Below are 13,341 nucleotides of genomic sequence, written 5' to 3'. Positions count from 1 at the left end.
CTTGACCAGTGAGAGGTATTCCCAGAGAAAACGATCCTGCTGCTTCCTTGCCTAGTGGTTCCAAAGGCGTGTTAACCATGCAGAGACAAAAAAAGGATCAGACTCCTCATAGTGAAATTCCATATGTGCTTTATTGCCTAAACATGGGCCAAATGGCTGGATTACAGGCACAAAAGAAAAAATCTAAAACACTGATGTCCTCCGTGCGGTTCCCTGCTTGTGTGTCGGGAGCCAAGGCTAAAGGTGGAACGCAGCGAGTTGCGGGGTGAGTCCCAACCACATCTAGTGAGGTCACCGCGTGTGTTCCAAACTTACGCGTTTTGTCATCAGTAGTGACGTCTTCAGAGATTCAGAGCCAAGATTCAAACTGGTAATGGGCAGGCTGAATGTACCAAGTTGATCCATCGATCAACTTGGGTACAACCAGCCTGCTGGATTCTCTTGCGATTATTGCTAGCGGCTGCTATAGTCACTAGCGATATTTACTGACTTCTCCCAGCACCCCACCCCCCCCAGGAGAAGACAATGGCCCGGCAGGAGGGATTCCCGCATCAACATTGCCTGTTGCTCCATGTATGGCCGACCTAACTGGCTGTTTTGCAGAAGATAATTAGAGATAGACAGGGATTGTACAATGGAAGTGAGAGGATGTGAACTGATTTCATTCAAATGTATGGTTCTTTTTTTAATGGATTTATTCTGTACACCACAGGTATTATCTGTGCCTGCAGCTGCGTGCTGACATCATCAGTGGGCGTCTGCCCTGTTCCTTTGTTACACATGCCCTACTGGGGTCATATACCGTACAGGCTGAGCTTGGTGATTATGACCCTGAGGAGAATCATGGGAATTACGTGAGTGAACTCCGTTTCTCACCCAATCAGACAAGGGAGCTGGAGGAGAGAGTGATGGAGCTGCACAAAACATACAGGTAAGATTAGAAGGGTTGGGTTTCTGATGAGCAGTCTGCAATGGTGGACTGAAAGCGCCCACATGTGATATGACTTTAGCTATGAACATCTAAGCACATGCGGGCATTTTTTTTTTTCTTTAAAAAATGTAAATGGATCTTTTTAGCTTTAATTAAAGGAGAAAATGTTAGATATCCTGGAATATTTGCATTGGTTTTCAGAACAGTTGTAACATGTATTATGCTATAACTAAATGTCTTTTACAAAATGACACTGTAAGCACAAGGTCATTTGTAAACTAAGCCAACACTGGTAAAGAGAAGCACACATTAAGGACCCATGTTTTTAAACTCTATCACATTGCTGCTAGACCGCCACTACAGGTATTCAACCCCCTCATTGCATTTCCTCCTGCTCTCTCTTAAAGCGGAGTTCCGGCCCATTTTTCAACTTTACTGATTCCTGGAGTGCTCGCTATGCTCATGAACAATTAGGCAGTTTCCATTTTTTTCGGGGGTCCCTTACCTTATTTTCAGGGCATTTTTGATTGTACTTCCTCGTTCTCCCCCCTCTGCAGCCGCCGACGTCACTTCTGCCTTTGCATTGCATCCTGGGAGCTGTTTGTCATCACTCCCAGGAGGCAATGGGCAGTGACGTGGGCGGCCAGCCGCTCCTCTCCTCTATGCCGATCACATAGTGCGAGATTGCCAGGTGCATTCTGGGTAGCCAGAATGAACTGGAATCAGGAAGAAGGACACAGCAGATTACATTGCGGCTTCAGATGCCCACATCCAAGATGGCCGTGCTCAGACAGCTTTTTTAAAAGTAAGATTTTGACTAAAATCCAATACTGTACAACTTGTAAGTATGAGAATAGCGGCTTTGTAAAGGGCGATGGATTAGTATTATAGGGGTATTTTAAGTTAAAAAATGTATTTGAGGCCGGAACTCCGCTTTAAGTCCTGGAGTTATGGGAGCTTTTTAAAGTTTGGGCTTTGTTTGGAAGTGACCTATGAAAACAGGGTCACTTTAAAAAAGAAAAAAAAACTGTTTTATGATTATTTTAATAGAAACATTCATATTGCCTATAGTTATTTGGTGCTTTGAGGCCATATCCTGCTACAGCAAGAGCTTTTTTTGAACCATATGACTTTCCTTGCACTATCACATCACTAATTCTGCTGGTAATACAAGCCACTCACTATGTTACTCCTATAGGTCCCGCTAGGTCACTTCCTTTAAGGCTATTAATATAGGAATCCAATTAAGTTTTAAAGCTGAAATTAGAGAATAATATTAACAATTAAGCTTACCTCATACCTGCATTGCTGTCTGAAAAGCAATCCACGGTAGATTACTTTTCAAAATGTGCTACAGCTGACAGATATTCAGGAGCCAATACTACCACCTCCTCAATGTATTATTTCTTTTTTCAATGGGAAAACTGCCTAACATGTGAGCTTAGCATTTGGCTTGCAGTTGCTGCGTGCCCCTATTCACTTGAGTGGGTTGCATTCAGCAAAACGGTACTGCCCACCGAATGTGACTGTGGGTATAAATTTTTTCCGTATCACAAAGCAATGCAGCTGTTGCATTGTGTACAATACTATCTGGATGCCTTTGCAGGCAGGGCAGTAAAACTGCAGCTTAGCTGCCTATTTTTTCTGCCCCCCTGGGTAATCAGGTCTTAAAAGAGAAGCGAGGGGAAAAAAGAAAAACTTACATACTACTCTCCCTGCTGCAATATTGGTCTGAAGCTGCTGTCCCCTGCCAGCTTGAAGCCGGAGAACTGAGCGATCAGATGACTGCTGATCTCTCAGTTCTCGGTTCGCTCTAAAAAGAGAGCGGTGACTGTCAGTCACTGTGCATTTTACAGCATCACACAGCCCTTTTTTTTTTATTTAACTTTATTTGAAGTGCACAAAGTGACACTTCATTTATCTCATTGCACAGCAGCACGTTGCGTTTTGCTGGCTGTGAGGTGACATGTGGTGGCATCCAGTGAGGTGCAATAATATGCAGTATGTTGCACCTCACTGCACCGTGCCTCTAGGCTGTGTTGTAGTGAAAACAGGGCACATAGAAAACAGTTGCTTCTATGTGTCCTAGTGGTTAATGGTGTGTACTGCTCTAGTGTGAACAGACACACCACTGAACTCTGCACTGTGCCCTATGTACTACTGACCTCTGCACTGTGCCCTATGTACTACTGACTTCTGCACTGTGCCCTATGTACTACTGACCTCTGCACTGTGCCCTATGTACTACTGACCTCTGCACTGTGCCCTATGTACTACTGACTTCTGCACTGTGCCCTATGTACTACTGACTTCTGCACTGTGCCCTATGTACTACTGACCTCTGCACTGTGCCCTATGTACTACTGACCTCTGCACTGTGCCCTATGTACTACTGACCTCTTCACTGTGCCCTATGTACTACTGACTTCTGCACTGTTCCCTATGTACTACTGACCTCTGCACTGTTCCCTATGTAGTACCAACCTCTGCAGTGTGCCCTATGTACTACTGACCTCTGCACTGTGCCCTATGTACTAATGACCTCTGCACTGTGCCCCATGTACTACTGGCCTCTGCACTGTGCTCTATGTACTACTGACCTCTGCACCGTGCCCTATGTACTACTGACCTCTGCACTGTGCCCTATGTACTACTGACTTCTGCACTGTGCCCTATGTACTACTGACCTCTGCACTGTGCCCTATGTACTACTGACCTCTGCACTGTGCCCTAGGTTCTGCTGACCTCTTCACTGTGCCCTATGTACTACTGACTTCTGCACTGTGCCCTATGTACTACTGACCTCTGCACTGTGCCCTATGTAGTACCGACCTCTGTAGTGTGCCCTATGTACTACTGACCTCTGCACTGTGCCCTATGTACTACTGACCTCTGCACTGTGCCCTATGTACTAATGACCTCTGCACTGTGCCCCATGTACTACTGGCCTCTGCACTGTGCCCCATGTACTACTGGCCTCTGCACTGTGCCCTATGTACTACTGACCTCTGCACTGTGCCCTATGTACTACTGACCTCTGCACCATGCCCTATGTACTACTGACCTCTGCACTGTGCCCTATGTACTACTGACCTCTGCACCGTGCCCTATGTACTACTGACCTCTGCACCATGCCCTATGTACTACTGACCTCTGCACATGCCCTATGTACTACTGACCTCTGCACTGTGCCCTATGTACTACTGACCTCTGCACTGTGCCTTATGTACTACTGGTCTCTGCACTGTTTTACATTCTATTGACTCTGCACTCTATGTTACTTACTACTTACCTCTGAACACTGCGTTATATACTACTGACCTCTGTACTGAAAAAATACATACGAATGACCTCTGCACTGTGGAATACATACTACTGACCTCTGAACTCTGCATTACATATTACTGACCTCTGCACTCAGTTGCATACTACTGACCTCTGAATTCCGCAGTACTTGCTACTGACCCCTGAACTTTTCAAACCTTATTTTTAATGGGGAGGGAAAAAAAGCTGTGCACTGGTCACCTTTGATCTTTTCCATGTTGTTCAAGTAGATCTCCACCTCTCCATGGTTGCCCACCCCTGGTCTTGATCATCAGTGTCACCAGAACTGAATGTGAGGGTAAATCCAAAATTTTAAGTTGCCACTAACACAGGAATAGGGGAGAAAGTTTCAAATGGGAACACTTCTTTCTGTGATAACTCTCTAAAAAGGGGGTTTTCCTCACAATAGAAAGATATCCTCTTACTTCTTGTTGAGACTACGGGACAGGAAGTGAAGAATGGAAATCTCCCTATTTAGACACTGTTCTTAAAAAGACAGTGTTTTATTTCCCCTTCTCTATTTAAAAAAAAAAAAAAAGTTTTTTAGATATACTTTAAGCTTTCTAAATAGGGTCCAGTCAAGGCAGGGCAGATATAAAATGTGCAGTAAAGAATCCTCCCAACATCCCTAACCATCTGATCCCCAACAACAGTCCACAGACAATGGTACTGATGGTAAAACAAGCAGATGTGCTGGGTGCCTGGGGTGAGTTTTACCTTCACTGCTGCCCAGTGCCCAAATAAGTACCCCTTATCGTCCCTGATGATGTAATTGGTGGGCCTTGATATACATTTTGTACAGCTACACAGGCAGTATGCCCAAAGCAATCTGTAATCTGTATCACAGAAACTTGAAATAAACATGATGATGACATAAGCGTGTGGGTGCTGTGCAATTTCTCAGAAATACAAGCACAGATCTTTACCCCAGAGGTGCAAAAAGACTGTATTTATCACTGCAACTGAGCATATGGTTATTTCAATGTGTATCAAACATAGCATTGCTGTTTTTTAATAATCTGAAAAACTCCCAAGTTCATCAAGTTTAATTCTTTACAAATTTAAGAAATGTTGGTTCAGAGGAAGATGGAAAATTATGGTAAATTCTGCCAACATTGGAAATAAAAAAGATTTGGAATAATTCCTTAGCTCAACTAAATTCCCATGGCATTGTTTAATTACAGCTATAAATAATATTAGAGTTGAATTATTTGAAGGTTTTTAGTAGGGAATCGACCGATTATCGGTAACACCGATAAATCAAGGGCCGATATGCACTTTCCCTGATATATCGGAGTCGGCCCCTGAGGTTACCAATATTGCCGATATTTCGGGAAAGTGCTGTACCGGAGTAATGCCTGCAGCTAGAGGCATCACCCCGGTACCGGCATCCATAGCCGACGGTCGACTGTCTTGTAATGACAACCGATGCGGATGAGAAGCCGTTCGACTGTCATTACAAGAAGCAGGAGGGGACGTCCCCCCCCCCTCCCGCCGCCTTCCACTGCTGAATATTAAAAACTCCCTGCCATAAGCTCTGGATTAACTTTCCCCCTGGAGCCTTGGGTGTACTTGCCCACCTTGAGGTGTTCCCACCCCCTCTCTTGCAGTTTTTATAGTACATAATACATTTTAAAAAATCAAACATAGAAAGTGACCTCCCTTCCCGACACGGTTATGGTTCTATGAGATCACTAAAAACTCTAATGGCAAGACCTTGGCATTCAAATCCTTAAAACTCAAGCGCTGAGGTGTTCCTTTCTGGAGAGACCATTGGGTTTAGGTCACATTGACCTCATAACATCTGTGTATGTTTTTTTCAAAACAGGGGGATGACGCCAGCTGAAGCAGAAATACATTTTCTAGAGAATGCCAAAAAACTATCAATGTATGGAGTGGATCTGCACCATGCTAAGGTAAATACCATAAGGAAGACTTGGAAGGTGGAATGAAACTTAAGCCTCGTACACACTAGTATTTTTTTTTTCATTCAACCCAGCGGGCTAAACGAAAAAAAAAAAAACAACTGACAGCTCAGGAGGCGCCGCTGTACTAACTATCCAGTGTTAGTACAGCGATCTCCCCTGCTGTGCTATTGTGTTCTGACAGGGGGACGGCCCACCAGAACACTCCAGTCAGTGCTCTCAGCCAATGATTGAGAGCACTGATCCGGAGCTGATCAGCAGACCTTTTTTCGGTCATGCCCATTTGACAGAAGCTGGCTGAACAGTACACAAGGGCCAAATGTCGGCCAGTTTCTTTTGAACTGGCTGATGCTGCCCGAAGTTCGGCCCATGTGTAGTAGGCTTTAGAAATCAGCATATAATGTTAGCTGCCTGTGCGATTGGCCGCCAAAGTATTAGTTTATAGGAGACAGTAGTGCGCCAAAGCAAAGACATCCCAAGTTTTTCAGTGAGCTTTGGTGATCACTTAAGGAGGAGGGCTAATAGAATGTAGAAGTAGGATCCTTATGGTGCAATGTTACATTAACATATTTATTGTCAGTACAGAGTCACTCCACAACTATTAAGTAATTGTTGCATATAGTTTAACTGACCTCTCCACTGTATCTCTGTACTTGTATTTTAAAAACTTTGATAAAAAAATATTAAAATAAACTTTTTCATGGAGATCCTTATTAACATACTGGTTCTATCCTGCATTTGAAGAGGTTTCCTAAATGTGCTACAGCGTAGCTCCCAACTGTCCCTGATTTCAAGGGACTGTCCCTGATTTGGGACAAAGTCTCCCTGTCCCTCTTTCCTCCTCATTTGTCCCTCATTTTGGTCAGATCTATATTGTTGTTTATAAAATGCATTTTTTATCTTTCAAAAAGTGTTTCCCAGTGCTAAACCTTATATCCAATCTCTAAATTGTTGCATTTGTAAATTCCAAAAGCCAATATAAAGGAATAGTAGTGGTAAAAAAGCAATTGAGAGTTTAACACATTTTTTGGGGGGGTTAATTCTTCTTTAAGGGAGGGGGGGCATGGCAGGGGGTGTGTCCTATGCCTACATACTTTTGCTAATCGGTGTCCCTCATTCCCATCTCAGAAAGTTGATCACTAAAACATCAGTGGCTACGGAATGGCTTGCACTAAATGTGTATTTTTATGGCAAATAACGTATATCTAGGCTTGGTACTATATCTGAAAATATTATCTTCGTTATTCTTACGCTACCTTTTTTTTCCCCAGGATTCTGAAGGTATAGATATAATGCTAGGCGTCTGTGCCAATGGGCTTCTGATCTACAGAGACCGTCTGAGAATAAACAGATTCGCCTGGCCTAAAATCTTAAAGATTTCTTACAAGAGGAGTAACTTCTATATCAAGATCCGGCCGGGTGAGGTAGGTGGTGTAAAAATTACAATAGAGATTGCAAAAAACAGAAACAGCTTTTCTTTACTTCGATGAAGATGATGCAAGAGTACTGGAGGAAAAGAAAATAATGCTGTTGTACAACCAATTTGATTCCACTGGTCATTTGCTTGGTGCAATTTAGATAGTAAAAGGAGAATGATTCGTTGCATTGGTTACACCTAATTTATCCTTTTATGTTTTCATAAAACAGCCACATTATTATGGAACTTTTACAAGCTCACTTTAAGGCATCTAAGTAGTATACCACTTGTTCTCTTTTCTAGTATGAGCAGTTTGAGAGTACCATCGGGTTCAAACTACCCAATCATCGAGCCGCAAAACGCCTCTGGAAGGTTTGCATAGAACATCACACATTCTTTAGGTGAGTTTATAGGATTTTACTATCATGAGTTTAGACAAATATTTTTTTTTACTACTAGATTTATACAGTACTATACTTTACTACAGACCACACCTACCTCATTTCAGAAAAAGGTTATGAGACTTCGGGAACCTAAAGTGGAACTTTACCTGAAAAGGGAAATTCCACTCATCCTCATCCCTACCCCCTCCTCTCTCATCATTGGACCTTTTTTTTTTTGGGAACGAGTACCTATTCTTGACATGTACCTGCTTCCAGTTCCGTTCTGTGCGCCTAGGTTTTCGCAACCCCCCATCATACAACCTCCCTACTCCCGCTACCTCCTGGGACACATCACATGTTTCAGGAGACTGTGGGACCATTTGAGAAAACACACTGCATCCTGCAATACACAGTGGAAATTGGGCTGATAAACACGAGGAAGTCACAGCCATCTTTCCAAAAGCAAGATGGTGGCACTGGGGACCTGAAGCCCAGTGAAATACCTGGGCTGGGTGATGACCGCACTGGAATGCTGGACTGGTAAATGTCTTAAAATAAAAGTCAGCAGCTACAGTATTTGTAGCTGCTGACTTTTAATCTTTCTATAACCTTCCAGAGCTCCTTTTTACCGTTCTAGCTAAAATTTAAAAATTACAACATTTAATCGCAGAGAAAGTATTTAGCTGCCAAATTATGTAAGGAAAGGTAACTTACCAACTAGAGAACAGCTTGGGTGCCTATATTTTTTTTATCTTCAATCCACTGACTAGTTTGACATGCCTGTACTATTACTATTCATTACAGAATTAAGATCCACAGATCGAGATAATAATCAGGATGCACAAATATAGCTGAAATTTGGATATAAGCATTAGTAAAAAAACAGCAAAAGGTTCTCTCTCCCCTACTTTAATTAAGACTAAGGTTCATTTGGTTTCAATATGCAATAGTTTGTGTGTTAAAGTGCACTGTAATAAGAAAGCCCTTTCATTTTGATTGGGCTGCCCAAGCCCCACAGCGCAGATTTTAATAAATCTACAAAACGTTTTTCACCACATTCACCAGTTTACAATTGTGTGTTGTTGCACGCTATCACGAATGTGTCTTGTGGTGTGGTGGATAGCTGCACTGGGGTGCCCTTCAAAGTGAATGGCACTGCAACATGCTGTATTGTTCAACATTACGTTACCTAAGGCTAAAACACGCCTTTACCTGCAAGTTACCACAACACACGGGTCTAATTGGGCTCTAAAAGCATATCTAAAACCAATGTAATATTCTAGATGGTTCATGCCAGCCAGGCACTATGCTTCAGTGTATAATGGCCACTTTTATTTAAAGCCAAAGAAAAGTTCCTCAAAACAAACTGGGGTTTCCAACACCACTTCTAAACACAACAGGAAGGTTTTCCCTGCAGAGGTGTCTAGCATTTCTCCTTCAACACTGTACATTACACAGGTGCTTCCTTCCTGCAGCCTCATTGGACACTTTTGCAGTGATGATTCAAACTCAGAACTTTTGGCTGGTCCCTCGGGCCCATTGGGAAGGGGACAATGAATAGGGAGACTTCATGGGACTGAATTTTCACAGAGGGGCTGAAAATCTAAGTAGCACCCTTCACTGTAAGCAGTTGTCAAATGTCAACTTCCAACTTTGTACATTTCAAAGTGTGTATTCTGTGTGTTTACTAATGTAGCGCTACACCCCGCAGAAGCTGCTTGGTAATTTGGGTCCTCTGCGCCTCAATTCCAAGAACCCCCTCTGACACACCTGGTTGAATGAAAGTTATGTCAAGCACTTATAAAAACACCAGTATAGATACATTTAATTTGGCTGCGTATTGCTACCAGGAAATAGACACAAGACCGTTTGGTGGTAAATTAACTCAATAGGGTTGATTTACTAAAACTGGAGAGTGCAAAATCGGGTTCAGCTCTGCATAGAAACCAATCAGTTTTCAGATTTTTTTGCAAAGTTAATTGAACAAGTTGAAGGTAGAATCTGATTGGCTACCATGCACAGCTGCACCAGATTTTGCACTCTCCAGTTTTAGTAAATCAACTCCAATGTATTGGTATGGGTTAGAATAAATGGTGGTTTGAGTATAAATGAGCACACAGCAGGAAGGTTCAGACACAGTCTGTTAGACAGAATAATCACTATGCCAAAGTAACTTAGGATAGAGTTCTGTACCACTAGACTTGGTTGAACCCACAAATCGGCAAAGTCAGCAATAAATGGTACTAAGGATCGACCAATTATCGGCAAAGCCGATATATCGAGGGCTGATCTGCACTATCCCCGGTATATCGGAATCGGCCCCTAGGTTACCGATATTGCCAATATTTCGGGAAAGTGCTTGTACCAGAGTGATGTCTGCAGCTAGAGGCACCACCCTGGTATTGGTGTCCATAGCCGACGGTCTGCTGTCTTGTAATGACAACCGATGCGGCTGAGAAGCTGCTCGGCTGTCATTACAAGGAGTGGGAGGGGACGTTCCCCCCCCCCTCCCGCAGCCTTCCACGGCTCGCCCAGGTGTCCTGTCCCACCGGGAGACCCGGGCAACCAGCCTGCACGGCCGCCGAAGAGAAGACCCAATCAAAGCCGCATTCGGCTCTGATCAGGTCTCCATGTAAAAGCCCGGAAGTGATGTCATGACATCACTTCCAGGTAATCGGCGCCAAATTTAAAAAAAATGACAGCATTCAAAACAGCCAAACTTGGCGTTTTGAATGCTTTTAAGTGCAGAGGAGGGGTTTGGGTTTTTTTTAGAGACCCCCAGATCCCTCCACAAGAGTACCTGTCAAAAAAAAAAATTTTAATGTACGAAAATATCGGCCGATACCGATATGCGGTGACCAAAATATCGGTATCGGCAATAAAAAAAATATATCGGTCGATCACTAAATGGTACATATAAGCATTACCTGCAATGTGAATAATAGTACTGTGACTAGTCTAGAGTGCACTCTAGGAGAATAGAATAGGATATAGTGCAATGCCCCTGAGGTGTACCCCTTAGCATAGGCAATAGATGAAGGTCTCTGTGTAGCAGCTGAAAATGGACAGTCTTTATTCCTAACTCTTTAACCAGCTAGTGTTGGGGTCCCAGTTGTATCATTGGTGTACATGAGAATAATACTAGTCAAGTCTGCAGGCAGCAAAAAGGCTACTAGATGGCTGTATGGTCAGTTCCTAAAGGGCTCAGTCTCTCTAGCAGCAGATAAATAATCCCAACACCAGCAGCTCACCAGTCCCAGTGATATTGCAGCTCCCCATCCAATCACACACAGCGATAAGTCTGCTATCTGCTCTGTACTCAGGTGACTCTTGCTGTCAGCACATCTAAACTCAGGACTCTGTATCCTGCTAAGGCTGGCATTATAGCAGTGGTGGTGCACACTGGAAGGCAATGTGCACTCTCTGGGCTCCCTCATGGCAAGAGGAAGCTGTGTCTTGTACAGCCTGAGAAAATGCAGCTCTTTCCCCTCCTCCTGGCAATCGCCCTCTGAGAAATTCAAATCAAAAGCTTTTGATTGCAGTAGAGTCTCTCTCTTCTGGACTAAAGTTCCCACTGTGCATTGCTGCCTGACAGGGCTGCAGCTACAGTGAGCAGCTGTAGACAGTGTTTCTCTCACTCTCCATTCTTAGCCAAGCATGGCTACACAGAGACATGGCTATCTTGTGTAATACTAGCATGTTTACAACACAATGAGCGGGCTCTGTAATGCACAAATCATGTCTAAAGTCAAGCAATAACACCACAACAAACCAAATGACAGTGTCAAATTTGCCTCTGCAGTGTCCTTTGCTTTAATCATAAAACTGCTGCTGCGTAAAAAAAACAAAGGCTGCTTACACAAAGCAAAGATTAACCCCCTTCTATCCTGTTCCCAGGCTGGTCTCTCCAGAGCCTGCCCCCAAGGGCTTCCTAGTGATGGGCTCCAAATTCCGATACAGCGGGCGTACACAGGCGCAGACCCAGCAAGCAAGTGCTCTGATAGACCGGCCGGCTCCTAACTTCAAGAGATCCGCCAGCAAGCGATATACCCTGTCTCAGAGTGCCGAAGGGGGTACGTGCAACGTGTACAGATTTATGCAACATTTTCAAATGAAGCAGTTCCTCGAAAAGGGCAAAGAATGAATGTGTTTATTCAGCAAACCTAATTTTCTTCTTTTAGGTTGCGAGAGGTTAAGGAGTAGTTGTAGTTATTTTAATCTTAAAGGCACACTACAGTAAAATTTGAGCAATTAAAGTGACACTAAACTCAGGATTAAGAACAAAAAATGTAGTCTGTGTTCCCATCATAAATAAGAATTTTCTATTGCTCACAGCAATATCCATCCCTCCCAAATTACCTTTTCTCTTTCGTTCATTGACGGACACAGCTCCTGATCTTCTAAACCATTGGGTTATACTGCCCCCTACAGGAGTAGGGCACTAGGCAGAAAAAAGTCTGGCTATGTCTATGGGCAGTCCCAGGGGGTATACTCCCTCTCTCTGCTATAGGTACTTTTTTTTTTCCTAGTCAGAAGTAAGGACCTAGTTCCTTGCTGGGATCTCTGGTCCTTGCAATTTTTTCTTTTTAGATAGATTTTTTCTCCTGGTTTTTTTTTTCCTGTGAGACCTACAATCAACTGCCAGACTGGGCAGTGGGCTGGATAATCTAGATCCAGTGGTCACCCCAGTCTGGCCAGCAAGCGCATGCAAACCTCAACTCGGCCACAACATAGCCCCACTGGACGGGGGGGCTGGCCTGCGAGTTAAATGCCTTGCGAGGTCGAATACGACAGGGTCTCGGCCCGAGTCACAGCTTTCCCCCTTGCCGTCAGCCTCCTATTTCGATGGAGAGGAGGTTCTGTCTGGAGCGGTGCCCGCCTGGTTCCCTGTATGGTAAGTAACTGTCCCCCCTCTCCCCCTGGAGGGTTTATGGGGTGGACTTGGGCTCCTCCATAGGACGGTCGGACCCCAGGGTTCCCCTCCTTCCCTTATCGGTCTGGTGGTCCCTGTGGGTCATATCCCCCTCCATCCGCCCCCCACCCCCTTTTTCACTGATGGTGGGGCGGTGGGGGGGCCTGGTCCACTGCTTGGGGTGGGGGCAGGGTGCTGTGCCGCCGGCGACCAGGCGATCAGCTGTGGGGGTGGGGGGGACTGTACCTGTTGGGGGCTCCTACCAGGGCCCCCCCTTCTCGCCTGTGCCATTTTCTGAGGCTTTCGGGATCTCTCCTGGGTCCCTGGGAGCCTCGTGGTGCCACACGGGGCCACCATTTTCTTGTAGCCTGTATGCTCAATGCATGGCGGCCATGTTTGTGTAGTCGGGTGGCCATTTTGCGGTGTTTTGCCATTGAAAATAGTGGCGG

The 13,341-nt window shown here is 44.4% G+C and overlaps 1 protein-coding gene across 9 annotated transcripts in view; it reads left to right on the top strand.

The window, feature by feature from the left end:
• EPB41L1 (erythrocyte membrane protein band 4.1 like 1) overlaps nucleotides 1-13,341 on the top strand; it is a 239,218-nt gene that overhangs the window by 177,230 nt on the left and 48,647 nt on the right. For all 9 annotated transcript variants that reach the window (XM_082272041.1, XM_082272042.1, XM_082272048.1 and 6 more), the window contains 5 exons: nucleotides 713-931; nucleotides 6,084-6,171; nucleotides 7,452-7,604; nucleotides 7,901-7,998; nucleotides 11,878-12,053. In XM_082272041.1, coding sequence (XP_082128167.1) covers nucleotides 713-931; nucleotides 6,084-6,171; nucleotides 7,452-7,604; nucleotides 7,901-7,998; nucleotides 11,878-12,053 — 734 coding nt within the window. The remainder of the gene's footprint in view (nucleotides 1-712; nucleotides 932-6,083; nucleotides 6,172-7,451; nucleotides 7,605-7,900; nucleotides 7,999-11,877; nucleotides 12,054-13,341) is intronic.

Source organism: Pelophylax lessonae (assembly GCF_965119305.1).
Source record: "Pelophylax lessonae genome assembly, chromosome: 11".
Lineage (NCBI taxonomy): Eukaryota > Metazoa > Chordata > Amphibia > Anura > Ranidae > Pelophylax > Pelophylax lessonae.
This window is presented reverse-complemented; position numbering and strand designations above follow the sequence as displayed.